Source organism: Pyrus communis, chromosome 16 (genome assembly GCF_041283825.1).
Source record: "Pyrus communis isolate YQ-2024b chromosome 16, ASM4128382v1, whole genome shotgun sequence".
Classification (NCBI taxonomy): domain Eukaryota; kingdom Viridiplantae; phylum Streptophyta; class Magnoliopsida; order Rosales; family Rosaceae; genus Pyrus; species Pyrus communis.
This window is the reverse complement of record NC_142580.1, coordinates 10639881-10663271: the sequence shown is the minus strand read 5'-3', so window position 1 is coordinate 10663271 and position 23391 is coordinate 10639881. Positions and strand designations below refer to the sequence as shown.

The 23391-nt window shown below is 35.7% G+C and overlaps 2 protein-coding genes across 6 annotated transcripts; one reads left to right on the top strand and one right to left on the bottom strand.

Annotated features, from left to right (window-relative positions):
- The first annotated feature begins 395 nt into the window (after positions 1-395).
- On the top strand, positions 396-11607 carry ALY3 (DNA binding protein). Of its 2 annotated transcripts, none has more exons than XM_068470192.2 (20): positions 396-614; positions 1981-2100; positions 2719-2817; positions 2907-2969; positions 3533-3610; positions 4462-4648; positions 5271-5533; positions 5626-5995; positions 6316-6390; positions 6960-7144; positions 7262-7318; positions 7583-7909; positions 8000-8178; positions 8314-8596; positions 8996-9238; positions 9789-9944; positions 10088-10231; positions 10343-10558; positions 10692-10973; positions 11201-11607. In XM_068470192.2, the coding sequence occupies exons 2-20, from the start codon at positions 1999-2001 to the stop codon at positions 11363-11365; spliced, it is 3474 nt and encodes a 1157-aa protein (XP_068326293.2). In that variant the 5' UTR covers positions 396-614; positions 1981-1998; the 3' UTR covers positions 11366-11607. The 2 variants fall into 2 exon arrangements, with proteins under 2 accessions (XP_068326293.2, XP_068326294.2); XM_068470193.2 differs by having other exon boundaries at positions 418-614; positions 9882-9944.
- A 976-nt stretch (positions 11608-12583) lies between these two features.
- LOC137731903 (sucrose nonfermenting 4-like protein) lies at positions 12584-19308 on the bottom strand. 4 transcript variants are annotated; one of them, XM_068471155.2, is made up of 14 exons: positions 19105-19308; positions 18736-18898; positions 18507-18597; positions 17081-17266; positions 16540-16674; positions 16361-16420; positions 15856-15945; positions 15371-15505; positions 14549-14693; positions 14295-14468; positions 13946-14009; positions 13753-13822; positions 13320-13434; positions 12584-13168 (listed from the first exon to the last, which is right to left on the bottom strand). In XM_068471155.2, exons 2-14 carry the CDS (start codon positions 18858-18860, stop codon positions 13077-13079), a joined length of 1482 nt encoding a protein of 493 aa, XP_068327256.2. In that variant the 5' UTR covers positions 18861-18898; positions 19105-19308; the 3' UTR covers positions 12584-13076. The 4 variants fall into 4 exon arrangements, with proteins under 4 accessions (XP_068327256.2, XP_088543206.1, XP_068327258.2 ...); XM_088687080.1 differs by having other exon boundaries at positions 14549-14717; positions 19105-19305; XM_068471157.2 differs by having other exon boundaries at positions 18507-18594; positions 19105-19299.
- Between the last annotated feature and the right edge of the window lie 4083 nt (positions 19309-23391).

Sequence of the window (23391 nt, the reverse complement as noted above, 5' to 3'; positions counted from 1 at the left end):
CTTTCTTATTGTTCTTGAATGACACTAACCTGCTTGGAAATGCTTCTTCGTTTTGGACCCGAAATCACATAACAAGTGTTTTTTTTTTTTTTTTTTTTCAAAAAAAAAAAAAACCTTGATTTTTAACCTCATTCTTTGATTAAAAAAATGCAATTTTAAGACAGCATTTCAGAACAAAAAAGGTAGAAAAAAATCGAAAGACTTAAAATAAGACCTTAAAAAAGACATTAAATACTTGAAATTGACGAATACTTGACGCAACTGTGGACGACTGAGTTATAGAATTAATACAACTCCACATGGTGATGGTGAGAAGTTTTGTTGCTGTTTTCAAAAGCGTTTTTTATGAACTGAAAATAGTTTATTAAATTCCTAAAAAAAAAAAAAATAAAAATGACGACACGTGCGGAAATTTGCAGAAACGAAGGCAAAATATGAAAATAGCAACAAAATTCTCTTCTGACATTGTTTTAAAGTTTCGCGGCTTCGGCTGTACCCCCAATTTCTTCTTCTTCTTCCTTTTCTTACTTGCAGTGCTGCTGCTCAATTGCTCTCTCACTCCATCTCTCAGAATTTAGACGCGCTCCAATTGGTCTGCAAACTCTCCTCCAGAGGTGAATTTCCTTTTCTCTTTTTTTTTTTTTTGAATTTTCCTTTATTTTAGGGTTATCAAAATTTCGAATTGCAAATGGTGTATTGGTAACGCATTACTAGCTTTAGGGTTTCGTTCGATGCTGGGTTTCCGAGAAAACTGCCTGCAGCAAAAGAAAACCCAATTTTTCGAGAATTTACTTCTTCATTTTTATCATTTTAACTTTTAGTGGAAATTTTTGCTCAGCTCGGACTAAATTGCTATGTTTTGGCTCAGTTTTTTGGTGGATTTTATTGTTTTAGGATAATTTTGAAATTGATAAAGTAAGGGAAGCCTCGAATTTGAAATTTTTTGTGTTAGAAAGTTGATTTTCTGTTGTTTCATGTTTGATTCTCGGAGATCCAACGCTGATGCCAAGTTTATCTGGATTAGGAAAACCTTAGCTTTGAGCTCCACAATTGAGATCTAAGATTGCATCTCAAAGATTTTCAGTAAAATTGGCGGGAAAATTGACAAGTATAGTTTTATTATATGAGAGTAAAATTCTGAATCTTAGTTTTCGTTCTTAGGATTATTAATCTCTTTCCTTTTGCTTTGTGGGACTTTATATGGGAAACATACATTTACCCATCATGCACTGGATATCAATTATCATAATTTAAGGCTCTAAAAGACGCTAGGCGCTAGTTATGCGGCAGGCTAGGGCCTAGCGCCTAGGCGCCTAGGTGGACTAGGCAGATTTAATTAAATCTATTACATTTTGTGTAAATAAGTGTATGTTTATGCTTAAAATATATATGATTTCATCATAAACTACAAAATAGAATGACATATCTATTATGAGCTATTGGAACATAATGAAAACGTGGGAACAAGCATATAATGTGTGTTCATTTAAGTATTCAACAATTCTCTTACAATTTATTGAAAAAAAAAATAAAATGCAAAATGAAAGTTATCTATTTTCTGTCTAAGTGAGTCGCAACCTAGGCGGGGCTAGGCGGGTGCCTAGGCGGTCTAGACGGGTGCCTCAGTAGGTCTAGGCACCCTTTCTTAATTTTCAAATGCCTAGGCATTAATTGGGGTGGTGGCTAGGCGCTAGTCGGGGATTTTTCGAACAGTGTAATTTATACCCACTACGAATTAGAGGTTTTATGGTAGATATCTAAAAGGGATGTGTTCTCGACAGCTCCCTGCTCATCCCGCTGTAGCCACCTAGTAGCCTGTAATTTGTCATCAAAGTAACAAAGAGTTTTGATGATAGGGCAATCTTAAACTTTTGTAGGATGATTTGATTTGATGCAGTTGGTGTTGGTATGAATCACTGTATAACCTTGCTTTTTGATTATGATTTAGTGGGCTTATGCTTTCTTCTTCGTTTGTTTCAGGTAACTAAGGAGTTAGCCATGCCCCCAACAAGAAAATCAAAGAGTGTGAGCAAGCGGTTTTCTTATGATAATGAGGCTTCTTCTAAGCATGGAGAGCATGCTAACACAAGTGGGCAGAAAGTAAGTCCTGACTTTGTTTTGTGGATGTTATCATCTGAAATGTTTTTAGTCAATTATCTTTTCGAAATTCTTTTTCCTTTTCGAATACAGAATAACAGATCCTAATTAGTACTTCGTTTCCTTTTTTTTGTTTTTGTTTTTTGTTTTTGTTTTTGTTTTAGGGTCTGTGTTGGTTGGGGGGAGCGAGATGGGACCATTTCAGTTATTTTAGTTAGTTAGTTATGGACTTTGTTCTTATAAGTACTGTATTGCTTCACATGGTTATTGAACGTTGATTTCTGGATCCAACTTCTTTCCTTATTTGTTATAATTCTGTTTAGCTTGGCTTTTAATAATTTTCTTTTGTTTTTTGGAAAACCCCATTTACCATTGTATAACTTTGTCAATGGAAACTAAAAGAATTCTTGATTTTCTTCCTCCTTTTTCTGAAGTAACAACTTTGCATTGCCACTCCAGGACTAAGAAGTTATGTGATCAATTTTGGTTTACTTCTTGTTATGTTTATGCAGCTTTCAAACAGTAATGACCTTGATTGTCTAATGGTAGTTTTAGAACTATTTCAATGTAGTAGTTGTTTAACTATTTTTTGAAACTTTTTGCCTGTCCTCTCATGTGCAGAAGAGAAAGTTGTCGGACATGTTAGGGCCTCAATGGAGCAAGGAAGAGCTAAAACATTTTTATGAAGCATATCGTAAATATGGAAAAGATTGGAAGAAGGCTAGTACCAATTTTATGATACTCTTCACATGAATAACATGTTTGGATCCCCAGTCAGCTCACTAATTTACTTTTAATTTGTCTTTTAGGTGGCTGCTGTAGTACGCCACCGATCTGTAGAAATGGTAGAGGCCCTTTACACAATGAATAAGGTATGTGTGGGATATTGTGCAATTTATCTTGTATGCTCTATCTGGATCCATATAGATCAAGTTGTGTCCAAAAAATTTGTTTTAGTCATGGCCTCATTAACTGTTTTGATGTTGCGGCAAGTCCAGCATTGCTTGGAGTTTTCAGTAGTTTGAGAGAAAAATTAAATTGTATATTATGACTTATTTTTGCATCAGGAAATAAGATTTGACGCCATTTTAGTTTGTTGAGCTCTACAAATTGGATACTTTTTTTTTTTTTTTAAATAAAAGAAAAATCTGGTTATGTACAAATTAGTTGAACAGAATTCAGTAAATGCTCGATGAAGTTTCGTTGCTTGATTCTTTTTTTCAAGCTAATATGAAAGTAGATGATAGAATTTGAATATGCATATTGTGAGTCAACACATTTATATTTTGTGGTTATAGTTTTACAAACTATGTTGATGCCATAATCTTGACAAAACTTTGTTTTTATCCTGCAGAAAATAAATGTGTACGCTTTTTATGTTTTAATGATAAGCTTTATTTGTAGCATGTCACTCAAGAATTTGCTATATTTTCAGGCCTATTTATCTCTTCCTGAAGGTGTTGCTTCTGTTATTGGTCTGACAGCAATGATGACTGACCACTACTCTCTACTGGTAAATTAATTAAAAATTTAACCGAGTTTTCAGATTACTATATGCACTTAACCTCTGGTAGTGTTCCAGTTTGGCTGTTTTAGTATATCTACAAACTCTGCTTGGAGAAAGGAAACTGTACATTTTGTCATGAAATTCGTAAGGAGAAGATAAATGTAGCTAACTCAAGTAGGGAGAAAGAATAAGGACGTTTTCAGGAAATAAAAGGAAGGTGGCCATAGTGCATTGGTCTATTCGGTGAAGGGTTTCTCAGCTGTTAACGCAAATTTTCCTAAGGAATAATAAAAACCTGTCATTGGTTTATTGCTAAAGGAAACAGTAATGAAGTTCCTTCTTTAACCGTGTTGGAAACATATTCTTTTGCTTACATGCTAGTTACCGCTCAAGACACTTAATTTTCTGTTTACTTGCTAAGCAGTAACTAGCATGTGAGCAAAAGTTTGTTTCTTATTCACACTTAAAATAAATGCTAATTATTGCTTATTCATGATTATAAGTTATTTTTGTCTGTCTTTTTTTTGGTCTGAGTTACTTGTCATTGTCACGATATGTAATATTTGCCGATTTTTCTATCCGTTTAGAGAAATGATTTCCACACATGCCTTTTCACCTTCTGCACACCCCTTTTAATTTATGTCCTTTGATTCTCTTCTGATTTATTCAGTCCAAAGCCCAGAAATGGAGAGGGGTGTGTAAGGGGCGTGAAAATCATTTCCCTCCATTTATGGTGACCATGTGCATGTATATTATTGCGTAAATGAGTTTAATGATCTTGTACTGTTGATATAAATTCGGCTAGTGTTTTGAGAATCATCCATATGGAAGTCATATAGAGGACTCTGGCCTTGCAGGGAGGAAGTGACAGTGAACAAGAAAGCATTGAGGGTGTAGGAACTCCTTGGAAACCTCAAAAGCATGAAAGGGTAAAATTTCAGACTGAGGTCTCAAAAAGATTTGGACATATTCCAGATTCTTCACAATCCCCTCCAATGGCATCAAGTAACGACTGCTTGTCACTGTTGAACAATAGGCGCTCAGGTGGGAAATGATATGATCTCCGTATGTGTATCATTTGCATTTTTGTTTCTTTGTTTTTCCTTGAAGGAGGGGGTGGCGGGTGGTTTTCTTTTACTCATTTGCTGCTTTGTACTGAAGAAGTTTCGCTGCTGCCTTTTGTGCTGTTCATGTCATATTTTCATATTTAAATATAGTGCAACTTTGAGTCAAATGTGGTTTCTTGTTTGTGTATGTTTGCCCCTTGTTTCTGTAAAGAGAAATTGGTGGTGGTGGATGGAATAAGAAGTGTAGGAGCAAAGGTAGAAACTAGGTTTATATAAATAGTTTTTAATTTATTTATTAAAATCAGGATTTTGGGAATTATCAGGGTTTAATTGTTATTATTTTATTATTTCAGGATTACCTCTATAGATAGGGCCTACTGTGATGCAATACAAAATTTTTTGTGAATTGAGATCACAGGGATAAATTTGAACTTCTTTTCTTGCAATCATTCTACTCCTTGCTTATCTTTTTCTTCTCTCCCTCTCTCTGTCTCTTCTTTTCCTCTTGGTTCTCTTCAGAGTTCTCTTTGCCTTTTTTATTCTGTATATATTGGCTTCAAAGATGTTAATGCCATTGATGTTTTTTTAATCTGTTTCAGGAATTAGGCCTCATGCTGTTAAAAAAAGGACTCCTCGAGTCCCTGTTGCATATTCTAGTGATAAAGATAACAGTAGAAATTATGTTTCACCAGCCAGGCAAGGTTTAAAACCAATTGTAGACACCAAAAATGATGATGTTGCTAATGAGATAGCATTGGCATTGACTGAGGCCTCACATAGAGGTGATTCTCCATTGGTTTCTTGGAAATCTAAGAGAAAAGCCAAAGGTACACCACCAACTGTTAGGAATGGTGAAATGATGGTAAGATTATTATTTAAAAGAGAGTTTAACTGCTTTCCTAACAGTTCTTTCATGATAATAGTTTAGTATTCATGGTCGTTTGTGACATATAGGGTGCAGAATCGGAAATGACTACAACCAGGCTCCGTGCTGGTGAAATGGATGAGGGTGGACATGAATTGAGCTTAGGAAGCACCGAAGCTGACAATGAAGACTTTGACAGAAGTAAAAAGTATGCAGTGGGTAAAGAAGGTACTGATACTCTGGACTTCCAACGGAGGGGGAAGAGATACTCTGTAAAGAAGCAAAGGGATGAAAATAAAAGCAATCATTTTGAAGACATTAAAGAAGCCGGTAGCGGAACAGAGGAAGGACAGAAGCGAGGTACTATCAAGGGAAAACTTGAAACTAAAGTTGCGAAAAGTGCAAGATCCTTTTACAAGGAACAAAGAAACAAAAGTAAAAAAGCTCTGATTGCAGAAGGTATTTTAGAAAACATTTAAGTCAGGCTCCCTCCCCCCTTTAACCTCTCCTTCCCTCTATAACTGATGTTTATGTATACTACTGTACAACCTGTTTTCTTTGAAATTTTGAGCTGCGTACTTTTGATGTGTAGGACAGGTATAGTTGAGTTAGGTTTGTTTTGTGTTGCTAGTTTCTTGCAATTCTCATTGAACTCTGTCAGATTTGGCTTTTGTTTTTGTGTGTGGTTTTTGATATCACCTTTCGATTTGATTGCTCTGTCTTCCAAACAGTTGAAGCATTTCTAGATAATATTCATTCCAACTCTTTTCTCCATGCAGATGAAAACACTCCCTTTGATGCACTACAAACTCTGGCAGATCTATCCTTGATGATGCCCGAAACTGCTGATACAGGTCACACATTTGTGTTTTGAAAAGTAACTTTTACCCTCTTCTGCTAGGAACATTGGGTTTTATCTCTTATCATTTCCTTCTTTCAAGAGGTGTATGTATTTAATTTATAAATGTTCAGTTTGTGTTATTCATTTTCTCCTAATGCTAGCATTCAATTTCAGAATTTAAAACTTCTTATTAGCTTACCTGGTACCTTATCAAGGGGTTTGATCAAATACAATGTTTTTGAATTGTTAACTTACCATAAATCTTTCTTCTTATCTCTTTTATGAAAATAAAATAAAAAGTGTTTCTTTGTAGTTCATGTAGATCTTAATTAGAATTAGACTTTGCATGCTTGAATAAAGTTAACATTCTGTTTGTCTTTGTTTTATCTGTACTCATTATCAATAGTTTGAGGGATCTTTTGTGACAGTTTGTTCTTAAATATGCTTTCAGATGTCTCAAGGGTTACAAAATCAGTTAAACAGGCTGATTTTAAAATTGTTGCAGTTACTTTATAGATCCTCTTAAACGGTTAACCGATTGTATTTGACTCGACATTTATTTTTTGTTGGTTCTGTCTTTAGAGTCTTCTGCACATGTCAGGGAAGAGGATAGTTATGTTGCTAACAAGTCTAAAACAAAAGGGATTCACTCAATTCCTGGGGTTGAACACAGTGCTTTGAAAACATCTAAACCGGGCAAACTGAAAGAGGGAGGTCACCAGTCTAACACCGGACTGCAAAAAAGAAAGCAATTGTTGCCATTTAAAGTAAGGACAAGCATCTCTTCCTCTACAAATTCGCTCAGTTTTTCTTTACTCGGGATGCTTAATATGGTCCATCTGGTTAGAGCATAAATTGATGAACATTTGTGACATTAATTGCAGGTATACAATGACGCAATTCAAACAGACTGTCGTTGGAGTGACAATCAAAAGATTGAGGTGTGCTGTCTTTACTTCCTTTCTCTCCCTCTCCCTCTCCCTCCACACCCCACACCCCCCCCCCCCCCCCCTTCCCCCCTTCCCCTCCTCTCCTTTTTTTCTTCTTATATTGCTATTTTGGAAGTTTAGTAACACTTTAAGATCAAAAATATAATTTCCATATTGTCATGTCCTTTCTTATGGTAGTTACAATGTGAGTTAATTTTTCTTAACTTTCATGTGCCTTTAATTTCTACTAACTTTGGTATTTATCCTTGATTTCAGGCTACAGTTGAGGTGAATAAGTCTATGAATAAAGGTAAACGGTCTTCTCATTATATTACACACCCAAAGCAAGGGAAATCAATGAATCCTCTACGGAATGCATCTTCTTCTACTGATCATGAAGGGGAGGAGAATAATTCTGGATTATCAGCTTTAGGAGTACCATCTGCAAACCAGGCCAACTTACCTGCAAGAGATAGTATTAAATTGAAGCTGGACAGGCACAAACCATCAATAGAGAAGGATAGAAAGTCTACTGAGGGTATTTTAGATGAACAGCCTGATAAACTGGTTCCTTCATTTCGTAACAGCGAAATAAATATTAAGGTAAAAATGTGGTATCATTTATATCGCCACCTTTGGTTTTTTTTTATATTGTATTTTGTTTCATTTATTGGTGTACGTTTACATTTTCAGGAAAGACTTTCTAATTGCTTGTCTCGGTATCAAGTGCGAAGATGGTGTGCTTTTGAATGGTTTTATAGTGCAATTGATTACCCATGGTTTGCTAAAAGGGAGTTTGTGGAGTACTTGAATCATGTTGGATTAGGTCATGTTCCAAGATTAACTCGTGTTGAATGGGGTGTAATACGGAGGTAAATGTCCCTGATCTTCCTCTTTGATTGGAACTTTTCTTTTTAAGGGGCAACTTTTGACTGGAAAGTAATACTATCTTTTGGAGAAATTTTTATAAAGTTGTGCTAAATTTTTGCTTTCGCTTGTTCATGCAGTTCCCTTGGCAGACCGAGGAGATTTTCTGAGCAGTTTCTGAAGGAAGAAAAGGAGAAGCTTAATCAGTACCGAGAATCTGTTAGAACACATTATGCCGAACTTAATGCTGGAACAAGGGAAGGGCTTCCAACTGACTTAGCTCGGCCTTTATCAGTAGGACAGCATGTCATTGCTTTTCATCCCAGGACTAGAGAGATTCTCAATGGAATTGTACTAACCGTTGACCATAGTAGATGTCGTGTTCAGTTTGATCAGCCTGAACTAGGGGTTGAACATATTATGGTAACTAGTTCCCCTCACATAATTTTTGGAAATATTACATATTTTAGAAATGTTAGCAACCTTCTCACTTACCTTCTCATTTCAATCTTTTCACTTCTCCTCATGCCACGTATACTCCACTATCACTTAAAACAAAAATTTTAATTATATTAAAATCCCACTACTTTTATTCCTTTGTTAGTATAATTAAACTTTTAGTTTGTCAACCAAAAAATAATTAAATATTAGTTTTGTGTGCTAGTGGAACACATGTAGCATGTGTAGAAGTGAGAAGGCTGCTAACACTCCCATACATATTTATATGATTGAGTGATGTCTTGAATGTGATGTGTATGATAACTTACACCTTTTCAGTTCCCGTTCCTTTTTAATGGTATGTTGTAACATATTTCATGACAGGATATTGATTGCATGCCTTTAAATCCAGTGGAGAATTTACCTGCTTCTTTCACAAAGCACAATGTCAATGTCAATGTCAACAAATATATTGAGAACCTAAAGGAGCTCAAGGGTAATGAACGCCTTAAAGAAGGAAAGACTGAAGGGTATAAGGTTGCCTCTAGTGACCATGTGGAGAGCACTGTTCCCTGTTATATGCAGCCATCGCCTCATCAGATCAACAAATCATCAAAGCAGACAGAGGTTAGTTATGAGTTGCAGCTGCCAAAACATGTGGTCTTTATTTTTGCATTCTGGCTTGTACATCTTTTTTTGTATTTTGTCTGCGTCCCTGATTTGTTATTAAATATTTAAGGATCTTGGAGTATCTGATATATGCAGGGCCTTGAAATTGCCCCTTTTATAAGATGAGCATTCGTCTAAGCCTGTCATTGTCTTAATGACACAACAATGAGTGCACTTCTTTTTTCTCCACTAACACTGCTAATCTTTTAGATTTCATTGAGGCTGAAACAGAATATCTGCCATTATTGTTACCAGTCTGCGGCTCATGTTACTTGGAATCCTATTACTGTATGCAGTGCCGTGTATTATTGTCCTGTTGGAGTTGTATTGGTATACACAGAGCATGCTTTTCACTTTTTCATGTTTTTAGGACGTTGTTACCGTTGGTCATTTGTGTATGTTGACTGCTTAAACCAAGGAGCTTATATTAAGGCTGTATCTTTATGTGTAGAAAACTTTATAGTGCAAATAATTATATGCTATTATCTAAAGTTGAAATTGTGGCTAGGGGAAATCATCGAATTTTGTACAAGCTAAAGGTGGGCCCCATGAAACTGCTGCTGCACAAGTAGCAAATTCTCAGCTTTCACTTCCTGTGCAGATCCAAGCAAAAGAGGCTGATATACGAGCTATATTTGAGTTGACTCGTGCACTTGACAAAAAGGTGTGGTGCTTAATATCTTATATCCATCTTAGGTGTTAACCGTTGGAAAAATGTGTTATATTTGGAGAAAAGTGACTTTACGTGTTCAACTGCTGTCAATGTTGGGTATTTTAGTATTGAGAAGATAATTTTGAAACTTGTAGGATGCTGTGGTATCTGAGTTGAGGCACATGAATGATGAGGTGTTGGAAAACCAAAGAGATGGAGACAACTTTATCAGGGATTCTGAGCCTTTTAAAAAGGAATATGCTGCGGTGCTCTTACAGTTGAGTCAAGTCAATGATCAGGTATCAGTATCCAATCGTCCCATTTGTAGCTTCATTCCTTTCCGTTTATCATGTTGGTATTTGATTGCAACAATGCAACTATGAAGCAAGCTGATAGCCTTTCATGCGCAGGTTTCTTCTGCTCTTTTTTGCTTAAGACAACGCAACACATATAGAGGGAGTCCCGCAGTTAGCTTGGTGAAGCCCATGGCAAATTTAAGCGACCCTGGTGGCCATCCAAGCCCTTCTGGGTATCCTTGTCATGCCCAAGAATCGGCAGGTCATGTGTTTGATATTGTTGAAAGTTCAAGAGCAAAAGCCCGCAAAATGGTTGATGCAGCTATGCAGGTATGGATGGTGCTCTTTGATTCTTTGTCCTGGTGCTCTCAATGAGCTGCTGTTATTCAACCAGAAGTTAAATTGCAGCGAGTAAATATCCGTTGGCACTCTGGCAACAATTTCATCTTAATTACTATTTCAGGCAATTTCATCATTGAGGAAGGAAGATAAACTTGATAGGATGGAGGAGATTATAGACTTTGTTAGTAATCGGCTCTCTGATGACGCTGGCATGCTGGGACCTTCTACTACCCCTGCAGATCCAGTTCGGGTTTCTGAGGATCAGCCAACTGCCTGTACATCAAAACCAATGGAAACGAGTTGTTCAGCTGATCCCAAGTCAAATAGCGTATCGAAGCGAAATGAAGAAAAAGCCCTTACAGACCTTATTATAAATTGTGTTGCAGCGTTTTTGATGATTCAGGTAATTGAGTATACATTGCATAGGTTTTCTGTTGCTGCTAATTTTTCTTGATCGGCTTCTCTCGAGTATCTAAAATTTCCCATTTGCTTTAAGCAATCAAATTGTTTGTGGATATAACTAACATAAGAAACTAAAATTCTAAGGGGCCAAGTAACAAATTACATTATACAATGTGGGATTTATCTGTTTATGACCTTTGCTTTTGGTTTTTGCCACATGAAATGCAGACATGTACAGCGCGACAGTTTCCACCGTCTGAAGTCGCCCAGGTATTAGACGAAGCCGTGACTAGTTTGCAGCCACTTTGTCCGCAGAACCTTTCGGTTTACGGAGAAATACAGAAGTGCATGGGCATTATTAGGAACCAGATACTGGCGTTGGTGCCTACATAGTTCCCCTTCACACCCTAAACGTACGTGCTCTGCATATTTTGTGGATCTTTTTTGGCCCTTCTATATATCCCCCTCTCAACCATCGCCAGAATCAAATGTGCGTAGAGGTGTATCTTGGAGCATTTTTGTATGTATATAATGATATAAATGTTGAACAAAATCTCTGCATTTTATTTAGCTTTTGGCATTGTGAAACGAAAGGCAAAGTTAACTAAACCATAGGGTATTTCCTTTCCGCTGCATCTCCGGTCCAAACTCCTCTCTCCCTGTAGGGTAAATTGAAGGAAACTTTAACGAAAAGCTCTCGATATTGTTCACTTTAACGAAAAATCACATTTTTCCTCTAAAAAGTCAATCCTGGTACTATTCACTTACAACATCTTTTTGTCATTTTCGTTAAAACTCAAAGTTTTTAAGTTCTTTTTATTAGTTTTCCTTAAATTGAAGTGGTAATTTTTGTCAGTCTTACAGACAAATTCTCTCGTATTGTTTGTAAAGAATTGTGATATTTTTAAAATGTCAATAAACGCTTAGTATTTATATTTAAACTTAGATTGGGTAGATTTTTCGGTTTGGTTACGAAAATCATCTTTTGCACGTGGTCCAAATTATTAACACAAAAATGTCGCTTGGGAAGCCACCGAAGGTTTACCTTTCCTTTCAATTCTTCTTTTCTTTTCTTCAGTCTGATTTGAGCAAAATCTTAATCTAAATTAAAAACAATTTAGATTTCCTACAAACCTGACTTTTCCATTTTCATTGTACCCCAAAAGTCGAACCCTCCAAAAGAACATGTAAACCCTAGACTATATTTGGGAATGGGTAAGCTCGATTCATTTGGCCCCATGGACCTCAGAATTTAGCCTCAATCATTCCTGAAATTCAAATTTCGTTGCACTTTACCGCTTAGTACCACAGTCTAATAGTATTCTTCTTCACTTGTACGTGAGAGGTCTTAGGTTTGATTTTCTTCAAAAACGAATTTGAACCACATTATTACTAACCAATTGTGAGATTTAACCCACAATGATCCTAAAAGAAAGTTGGCATCAAATGATTCAAATTCCACCAAACTTTGGGTGAATTTAGAGAATCCAAATTTAATTTTACAGAAGATTAAGTTGTAACAAATACACAGCATAACATGGTTGTCTTCATTTAGTTCTCCATTGGCCTGCTACTTACAATACGTTGAAGGATCAAACCGCACGACGAAGATACGAACGAGGCCGAAAAAAAGCCAATTACATGTCAAGTTGTCAACTACTACAAGTAAGCACAGCGCCAAATAACGTCAATTGTTCAGTATTCCTCCACCCCCCCCATCATTTTGTTCCCTCTTTAGTCCCCCTAATTTCGACATAAAATAAAACTAAAACGAACCCCGCTATTCAGTAACATCGCATCTACATCAGCATCACAATGTATAAATAATAAGGGAGGGGGAAGACAGACAAATTTCTGAGGAAATGAATTCGTATTTACAGGCCTCTTTCTTCAGCCTAAAATCCTAAAAAAAAAAACCAGGCAAAGCAAAGACGCCAATCCAATTGTATATTGAATGATACGAGATCAAGTCACCGTGTAAGGTACTGGATTCTCTCTAATGAGCAGTTGGGGTTGGAGGAGATGTTGCCCCTCAACACATGCTTGGAGTCGAGGACCACAGAGCCAAACCCCTTCTAACTTTTTCATCCATTGCCTTCAGGAGCTAACCGATCAAGAACTTGAAAACGTCACTTAGTGAAACAATGCCTTCAACCCGCTTACTGCCAGCTTCTACAATCACAAGTCGTCTAACACCTGAAATCCAAGATTTGAGGGAAGTTAAGTGGGAAGATTAGCTGGACATATCGTTTCTCCATACGATCATAGCTCTGCAACTTTACCCAACAGCAGCTTAACATTAAGTCCGTAATGCTTCTTTATAAGAAAGTGAATAAAGCAAATATACCAGGATTGGCCAATCGCTCCATCACTTTATGCAGAGAATCACTGCGCAAACACATCTGACATCTTTGACCTCTTGGTTCATAGAGAGAGAATGAGTCTTGCCCCAACTGCAATGCCTACAAAAACAAAGATAAGAACTGCAATGCCTACAAAAACAAAGATTCTCCAAAAGACAAAAACACCCCGGACTGTCCAAAGAAAAAAAAAATTCCTCAAAACTGACAGAAGAGCCACCTAACTAAACCACAACTTATAATTCTCAAAACCATAAGGCCCCTAAATCTGCCAATCCACAAAATAAATGATTGGAATTCTGTCTCTAGTGCATCTGAAAAACTGTGATTCCATAAGACATTTAAGATGCACAAAAGAAAGTACAAGCATATCTGTATGGAAACCGAAAAACAACTATGTTCAGGGATTACATCATTTACCTGTTGAATACTCATTTCATTGAGATTAATACCAGCATATGCTCTATCTTTAGCCAAAGCTGTTATGTCACTGTATAGAAAATGTGAATGGAAAAATATTAGTAATGGTTCGTTAAAATAAAAAACAACTGATCATTTATTTCAATCAATGATGACAACAGCAGTAATTATACAAAAATAGAATTACAACTACCTTCGACAATATATTTCCAGTAAAGAGTTATTATCATCAACTATAGGTATTGAACTTACTTGAGCTGCAAAGCAAACACAAAAATGCATTTGAGTTAGCATGATGGGATATACGTCTAAAATATTTGCACACTCCAAAATTTTGGTGTTATAATATAAAGTCATCCATCCTGTGCATTGATGCATAACCCAAAAATTAATCGTAACAAATCCTTAAACACAAGATTAGTTCAGATAACTTGACTCCACTTCCTAAAATAGCAGGCTTGCCAGATGCCAATGCAATGCATGGATGCGTGTACCATCTAATGGACATGGCATCCCACTATAGTTCAAACCACAAGGCTAACCTTGAACTAGCAAGTTAAGTGCTGCACTAAGCGAAGCACTTGATCTCAACATTGCTAATGGCCGATGATTCGACTCTCCAATTTCTGGAACCCAAGTACCCACATTAAGTGCACATATTGGTGCTCGAAGTATGGGTAATGAGCTAGATGAATGCCTAAAGTACCTGCAAACACCTGCAAATACATTTATCAGTAGTAGTGCCAACTACGAACTGAACCTACAGTATTATACAAGAAGTTTCCAAAGAGCTTACATTTTAAAATACCAGACAGTGAAGCAAGATGTAATAGCTGTGGAAATGAGCCATCTTCTGAAGATGAATGGATAATTGGAACCGTAGCAAAACCATTTTGCAAAATTTTCAAAACAACATCTTTCATATTATCATATGGTCCAGCCTGAAAAATCAATAATGAACCAGTCTAACCAAAATTATTAACCTGATCATGATACAAAAACTATCATATAGTTATGCAAGACAGATTATATCTCCACACGAACATTCGCATTTATGCTAACGAGGACTGACAGTGGTTGCTCGTGTGACAGCCCATTTATTCCTGTCATACTACCACAGCATTCAAGTTTCAACTTTGATATTTGTTTTACTTGTTTGGAACTTTGGAGACAAACTATTACTGATTTGAATAGTGACAATCCTTTGAATGCTTTCTAATGATCATCAATGAGTTCGAATTGTATGCAACAGAAGAGTCTGCAACAGCTTCACAAGGAGGGCTGCTTCTGTGTGCTTGCGTACTCAAGAAGCAATTCTCCAAGGCATGAAATCATAAGCTCCTTCTTGTGTCTTTTAAAAAATATTTCAAAATAATTCCAAAACACGCGCAGACACAAAAAAACCTTATTGCATGAATCCCTACGATAAAACATAATGAATATAATATGCAAGATGCACATATTTTTGTATAACAGGTTATGTTCTTTTGCCAGATACCTGCCATGTTATGTTGTCAAATTTTGAATCTAGCAACACATTGAAGTTAAAATCCACCTGATCAATGGTCCATACTGCATTTACAAGACAGAAATTCAAAGAGTGACATAAAGCACTCACATGGACTAACTGTCTGGGCACTGCTCTCCCATGTCCATCAACCTGTCCATTTAGATATGCTTTTCCCTCTTTCCATGCAGCTATAGTATGTGTTTCAAGCTCTTCCTCTGTCAAATTAGATCCATTGTTTCCAAGCTAAAAGATAAACGGTAAGTTAGCTACTTTAAGAAATTAACATACATCACTCAAATAGTCAAATGCGGGTACATGCATTGCACAAAACTAATAGCAAAATTCTACATAACAAGTACTTGGTCAATAAAATAAGATGATAAAACTTTAACAAATGTCTGATTCACAATTTCCTAAGAATGTATACGTTATTGAAGAACAAAGTAAAAACAAACAGGAGATTGGAAATCTCAAACTAATATATTTGAGCTTTTGGCATCAAATTACTATCCAAGAATTCAAAATAACAAAGAGATAACTGCACCTTAAAGAACTCACCAGAGGGAAAAAAATCATTTCAGATTCAAACATACCTCTCTCAATATTAAAATAAAATCCAATGCACTAATAACTCCAACAAAACGTCCACTGCTGAAGTCCCAAAGAGGCGCCAAAGGGATTCCCTGGAAGAATAAAAAATGGCTCAGAAAGGTGCACATGCTGGCTCATTATCAGCATCAAGCAAGCATGCCAAACAAAAAAAATAAAAGCAAGTTACCGTGCAAATTTTGACAACTAGCAAAGCTTAGATAAATTCCTTAGTTGAATTGAATTTATAAAAATAATGTGAAAATGTCAATTGAAACAATTACATAAAGGGTGTAATCATGTGAACAAAGGGACCCATAAAGATATCTAGGGGGATCCTCCGGTTATGACATGGAACTTAATATGAGTTACTTTAGAACTTCCACAATGCCCCATTAAAAATGATAATAAAGCCACCAAGCTAGAATGTATTTATTTCCTCTTCCAAAAATCAAATACGCAAAGCATGATTCAACCGACAACGACAAACGTCTTTTTCTTTGTACATACCTGCTCATGCAATATATGAAACGCTTTCTTTACAGGTAAATCAACATCCAAGGCAACAACCTGTAAACTTGATGTGATTAAAAAAAGGGAAAAATGGGCCTAATGCATAGTACATCAAATTCATATAGACGCTCAAATGTGGAATGCATAAAGGAAGGCCAATGACAAAGCATCCAAACCTTGCCTGACTCGGGGAGTAGTTCATATGTGGTGTGTGTAGACAGGAAGACAGAAATACGATGACGAGAGCTCTGCAAATCAACCTCTGATATCCTCGGTATTACATCGGTTAAAGTACCATCTGTAATCCGGACCTGTGTTACAAAACAGATCACAATCCACTCTCACTAATAACTCATTGGAGAAAAAATAATTGACAGAAAATACAGCTTATAGGAGCATTAAATGAGTATTAAAATGCAAGAAAGAATATTTTTTGGGAAAAAAAGGTGACTCAGACCATGCGTAGCCCATTGGACCCTGCAAGGTTCAAAATGTGCAAAGTTCAGCAGGCATAAATTCCATAAGAAACCTAGTTACTCAAATACAAACAAATCGCATGGATGGGATAATGTTGAAGCACCCCCAATTTCAGTAAAATCATATCGGAAAGGTTAATAGAAAGAGCATTAAATTTCGAGGTAGCAATCATGATCTTAAATGCCGCCCCAGGGAAAAAAACTACAGAATCTTAAATGATAAGGAATGAATGACTCTTACCAAACGCCTAAAGGCCTCATTATCCTCTTCCATATAATTAGGTCCAGAAGTTATCTCTGGGGTTACATTCGGATGAAAGAGATTAGGATCTGTAGCCAAGAGAATGGTGTTCACTAACCCATATTCACCACTCACGAAAGGTTGGTGCTCATCATGTCGCCATTCGCCATCAACAAAAAACTTGTACTGTAGTATGAGAAACACATGCAAGTAAGACTTTGAAGATAGTGTTTAAAGTCCTATCAACGTGAACACTGAACACCCTGTCCTATCAATGTGAACACAGAATACCCCAGTACTAGCATTCTAAAATCAAACTGCATGCAGGCCTGATAAAAATACACACATTCGATCACTTCAACAAATAAAGTTCCAAACTGGTGATCCAATTGAGGTGAACATGTCATTTTCAAAAGGACAAAAAATATAGTTAGTATGTGATATCCATAGATTATTATTAATATTCCTCTATACATCTGTGAGCCAAGCCAATGATCCAGAATTCATATCAACCACCACATCACCTCCTACACTCAAATTTCTCAGAACTGACTCTATTACTTGATATATTACTACTAATTCAGCTTAATCAAGCATCCACTATGGATTTCCGCACTATAAGTTCACATACTATTGCCACATGGAAAATTTAAATATATTCATAGACAGAAATCCCATGAGGAACACGGCAAGAAAGATGCAAAACAAGACAATACCGACTTCACTGCCTCAAACAACTCAGCTTTTTCACATGGAGATTTGAACCTTGGGTGTCTACACACACGGTCTCACCCCACCCATCCAATGCATCTTGCACCAAGGCTCATTTACAACCATTTTGTTTTCCATAAGTTCTTATTTTCATAAAGTGAACAGGTCACCAAACTCTTAGTTCTTATATACCATATACTTAGTTCATCATCCTAGGACTATAATCACTGAGTGTTTTAATTCAACTACGGTGGGCCACAAAAATATTCCACTTACAAAAGGATATTCAAACTAAAATAATCTTCTTTAACCTTACAGTACTGCATTAATATAGTATAATTCAAACGAAATTTCATAATGGTAATACCTGATATTAACCCTTCATATTTCTTCTCATCAATACCAAGTTTGAGTGCATGAAGACTATGACTTGATTCTACTAATTAAATTCACCTACATTACAATCAATTATTAACAAAACTCAACTACATTACACCTTTTTCCACGGCCTGCATTCAAATTTCTCAACTTTGCTCCTTTAAATGTCAAGATTGATATGATTCATTACAAGCTTTCTCAATGAATCCATCATCTATGATCACCGAATCAACGGTGCATGACTGCTACTGCTCATATTCCCACTCAAAGGTGAAGGCACATGAATTTATGCAACAACAACCATTCAAATGCTTTAATTCCAACACAAAAAACTTACTTGGTGGTATCCAGGGGTTACGCTGTAAATAGCTTGAAACACGGTGGGGCAACCCTCAACTGGCGTCATAGGAATAAGTTCAGACCATCTGCTGCAGAAAGAACATACCATTTTAGAAACACACAACTAAATTACTCAATTTAATCAAACAAAGCAGCCTAAAACTCAGATGGAATTAAATTCCATTTATATATAAACAAAATTCGAGACCGAAAACTCAGAGTCTCACCGGGCAAATGAACCACTGAGAAACACACTTCTGCCCCCATAAGGCCACACAAAACGCATTGGGATCAACACCGTGCTCGGAGCTCCACCAACATCCCGCGCCGAATCCATGTTGGTAGCAAACATTTGCCCCCAAATTTACACAAATTTCAACCCTCCGCTCCCTTTATTTACCGCAAAAACAAAAATTCAACCAAATTACGGTAAAAATCCCAAAATAAAACCAAAAGAAACAGAATTTGAGCCGATTCAACACAATCCCAGAGAAACCCAACAAAAAATTAATAATTTAATGGAGATTTTACTTCCGGAAGCTAAAATGAACCGCCCTAAACACGTGGAAATTGGGGGCAGAAAAGAGAAAACCTACCAATTACAACACCAAAACGCCCTCCATCTCGAGAAATCGATTTTGAAAAAGGCAAGTGAAATTAAATTGGGGGAATGGAAACCCTAGCGGAAATAATTAAGATGGAAATTTAAAAAATTGGGTGAGAAAATCGAGAAAGGGGTTGCGACACGATCGAATCTAATTTTCGAACCCTAGAAGACAGAGAACTCTGATAGCGACGTTAAAAAAAAAAATCATAAAACCGTGTGTTTTGCACTTTTTTTTTTTTTTTTTTTTTTTTTTTTAATTTTTTAATTTTTTTTTTCTTAAAAAAATTTACAGAGCAAAGGAACTACTACCAAAGGGCTTGAAAATATTTTTACTCACCAAATGATTCATTAGATTATTCATTATTAGGAGATGATCTAAAATTTCGATATTTATATAGTGCATGCATACAAATTTTAAAATTTAAATTCATTAAACGATGATAAATAAGATAATTAGTATTACCACAATTTGAGAGTGATGAGCAAAAATGTACACAAAAAGCTCTAAAAATTACCTCGACTCTGGATAATTAAGAACGACATGCAAGTTAATAAGGTGATATAATGCAACTGCTAAAACTGTAGAAAAGTTTTGGAAGACGTGAGATGTGGTTCAAGTTTTTTTGTTTTTTTTTTTGTTTAATCATGTCCCGTGGTACGATAAATAATTAGAAAAATAAATAAATTTTCTTGATTTATTTTATTGATGTTTATCGTACCACGTGATATGATTAAACAAAAGTAGTATGTGCAATCAAATCTACTTTTTATAAATCTTTGAAAATATTAAATTGATTTTAACACGAGAAACAAGTGGGATAAAAGAAGAATTTTTCACAAATTGAGGTCCTAAAATGTATAGGTGTCTATTCTTATTTATTAAACTTCCTTCCCATCATTTGTACATTTTAGAATCAAATATTTGCTTTTTTAACCAGAAAAATAATAATTCATCAAGGTAACAATTATCATATTATATACATTTGAAATGTAAAGGATATGCAGTTTGGGGGAATTATCGGTCATTTCCATCGATTAAAAATGTGGGAATGAATCCAACATAATCATTTTTTATTCAGCAAAGAAAATACAAAGGAAACTTATTTGTTGAAAAAGATGCTATGGTTCTTGCTTCTTGGAAATTGCAATAGAAAATGCAAATATCTAGTTAACCTCTTGACTTACGCTCACGTGCATGTCAAACGATTTTTTTTGTTTGCACAATACGGACTATATTTTAACAGTTGTCTCATGGCAAGTGGTCCTTTACCACAGTATCGAAAATGTGTTAAGCTCTTGCACGACGGAGTGGGTTCAAACCTCGTTAATAGATAGTCTAACATCTAATCTAACAAAATCTATCATTTAACCAAAAAAAAAAAAGTTGTCTCATGTGTTATTCACATTCATAATATATTTTTCATCTTTTTATTACTTGTGGTTATGTTAGCCTTTCTCCTCACATTTTCTCTTTATATATCGAGAAGATGTTTTAGGATTTATGGTTAGGAAATTCCTTAAGCACAAGCCTAAACGCTTTATCAATATCTCTAGTGCTTCAAGCTTTAGTGTTGTCACTAAAGAAACTAATTTTAAGATTATCAACAAGACATAAGAGCAACTCCACGTGTTCTCACAGGCAAGAGGGTAGCGGAATCTAGGCAGTCAATATTCATTGCATAAATAGTGATTATCCTAATGCAACTCCACCCGTTAAGAGTGGCTCAAACAGTTAAAACATTAAATTACAAAAATTATATAATCTGAATACCTTAAACCTCTCTGAAACAAACTTTCCAATGAAAGTCCTGCTAGGCTGCTACATTTTTTCTCTCTCTTCTTCCATTACCTCTCTTCTTTTCTCGCACAAAACCAAATAAACACAAGAAATACCCAATTTTCTCTCTTCTTTCATCCCCCATCTCTCTCTCAATACAAGAAGGGTATGAACAAAGGTTGTTTCAACGTCGAGATTGAAAAAATTCAATCATCTCTAAAGTTTCATGTCGTGCGTCATTTAGTACTATAGTAGTAATCATCTTCACTTGTACGTGAAGTAATCTTAGGTTCGAATTTCAAAAATCGTGAGTTTGCAACCAATTTATTCTCTTAGCCTTTAGTGTGAATAACTCGTTATGTATAAAAATAAAAAAAATTCATAGCTGGCAACATATTAGAAAGGATAATGCTAGGTAGACCAATTTTTAGACTAATTTTGCAAACCATGTGATGTGTTACCAATAAAAAATAAACATGTTAGATAATCCAATTGTCAACAACCATGTCGTATAATTTATAAAATTTAGTTTAAATAGAGTATTACCGAAAAAGAAAAAAAAAAGACAAAAAAATAAGGAAAGCAAAGGTTCTTTGGTGTTTTGATGCCCACCACCAACAAACGAGAAGAAGATGGACATATAATGTGTGCGTAAAATTGAATCAATCAATAGGATTGCTCCGCCATCATCGATACATGCCGCAACCAATCAATACTCATGACTAATCAGCGCGTGAAGGTGATGGAGTGGGAGAATAATACTGAGCTGGAACAAGGCAAGGCTTCTTGCTATTACAAAGATGATATTGATGACAAAGAAGCGTTGATTAACTATATCAAGACTGAGTTTCCATTGTTTTTTATGTACGTGCATGTTGAACATGTGATGTGTTGTTACTGCTTGTTTGGTTTCTAAGAAAGTATAAGTTAAAAAGAAGGAAATTGAGTTAAATTGCAGACAACTATTTGGCTTGGTGAAGTTGAATTTTTTTCGCTTTAATATGTGTTGTATTCCAACGGTGCATAGTATGTAGAAAGCTTTGGAAATTGCCAGTGAAGTTTCTGCATGTTTTCGGTTGGCTGGCTCTAGTGTTTTCTCTTTAATGTGGATTGTTTTTCAGGTTGAAGTATAGAAAAAGTTCATAATGGATGACTGTTGAAATATTGATTATGCAATAGCATTAGTCTAGTGAACTTTTGGAGTAATTGAATTTACTATGAAGTACACTCTTTTTTTTCGTTTCGACGCTTCATAGGTTATTAGCGAATTTAAACTCAATACTTGTTTTTGTTCAGTATCCAAGAGAACAAAATAGTTACCCCTACAAATTTTCAACTACTGAGTTGAATTTAGTAGGTCAAATGTTTGTCTTTGAACAATGTTATTTAGTTTTCACTTCCTTGTCTCTATCGTCTAGGACCATTCGCGAAAAAAAAAAAATTCCAAGGTAATCTCAAGATTTAACATTATTGGTTACCAGTATGTGTACAAAACTTATGATGGGCTTTAGCTGCTTTTAGGTAAGAAAGAAGGTTAAAACTGGGATTTCATCTACAACTCTTTTCTACCCCTTTATGTTTATGTGAACTTCTGACATGTTGGTTATTGTTCATATTTTCTGGTCTTGTGTATTTAATAACGACACTTATGCTACTGTCAAAAGATTGATAATCGTCTAGTGTCGAAAGATGCTCCTTTCCAAGCAAACAAAGAAAAATAGACTTTCTTCAGAGATCATACTCGCAGTTGCAACTCCTTTTGTTATAGAAGAAAATTGGGTGTGATGTGATAGTTGTTTGGAGTGGTGGCTACTACCCATCAGTACTATCCGGAGCAACTCCCAAATAAGTGGTTGTGTAGCATGCTTAAATGATCTTTCATCTTAGTAATCAATCATTCTCTCTTTCTAGTTGTCTTCTGTTTTGTTCTGGTTGTGCAAGTCTTTGTGTCATGTCGAGTTGTTCTTCGTCTGGTGTATAAATCATTACATTTTGCAATTTCCTTTCGTCTAACAGACTTTGTGCCTTGATGTATATCCTGGGATTATTGGGAGGTTGCAATCACGACATGGATGAATTACTGGCGACAATATTAGTTACTGTAGTTTGTTAAGTTTACTGACTTATACTTTTAACTCATTCCTATGTTGAGGTTGTCCAAGTGTTTGTTTTCTCTGACTGGTTTTCTCATGTAGGGTGCAGAATTTAAGATAGTAAGTATCGTGAAAAACATAGAAGTTGAGAAATACACTTTACAATTCTACGTTTAAAAATTTCGGAGTATAGAAAGATAAAAGTAGTTCTAGGGTTTCAAATATTCTTTTCTATTTTATTCTTCTCTTTAGGAGGTAATACACACACACACACACACACACACACACACACACACACACACTGCTTCACCTTGTGATACAAGGAATATTAAAGAGAATTATAACCAAACTAGGAAACATAAATACATTCCTATTCCACTTAAACCTCTGACTCACGCCAACACTC

What these genes read in the sequence shown, in the direction of transcription:
- ALY3 (XM_068470192.2), top strand. Translation starts at nt 1,999, where the DNA reads ATGCCCCCAACAAGAAAATCAAAGAGTGTGAGCAAGCGGTTTTCTTAT. An exon ending in CTGACCACTACTCTCTACTG is followed by an intron (nt 3,611 to 4,461) that starts GTAAATTAATTA and finishes CTGGCCTTGCAG; the next exon opens with GGAGGAAGTGACAGTGAACA. An exon ending in CTCGTGCACTTGACAAAAAG is followed by an intron (nt 9,945 to 10,087) that starts GTGTGGTGCTTA and finishes TGAAACTTGTAG; the next exon opens with GATGCTGTGGTATCTGAGTT.
- LOC137731903 (XM_088687080.1), bottom strand. Translation starts at nt 18,860, where the DNA reads ATGTTTGCTACCAACATGGATTCGGCGCGGGATGTTGGTGGAGCTCCG. An exon ending in TTCATATATTGCATGAGCAG is followed by an intron (nt 15,946 to 16,360) that starts GTATGTACAAAG and finishes TTATTCTTCCAG; the next exon opens with GGAATCCCTTTGGCGCCTCT. An exon ending in ACTGTCTGGTATTTTAAAAT is followed by an intron (nt 14,469 to 14,548) that starts GTAAGCTCTTTG and finishes ATGTATTTGCAG; the next exon opens with GTGTTTGCAGGTACTTTAGG.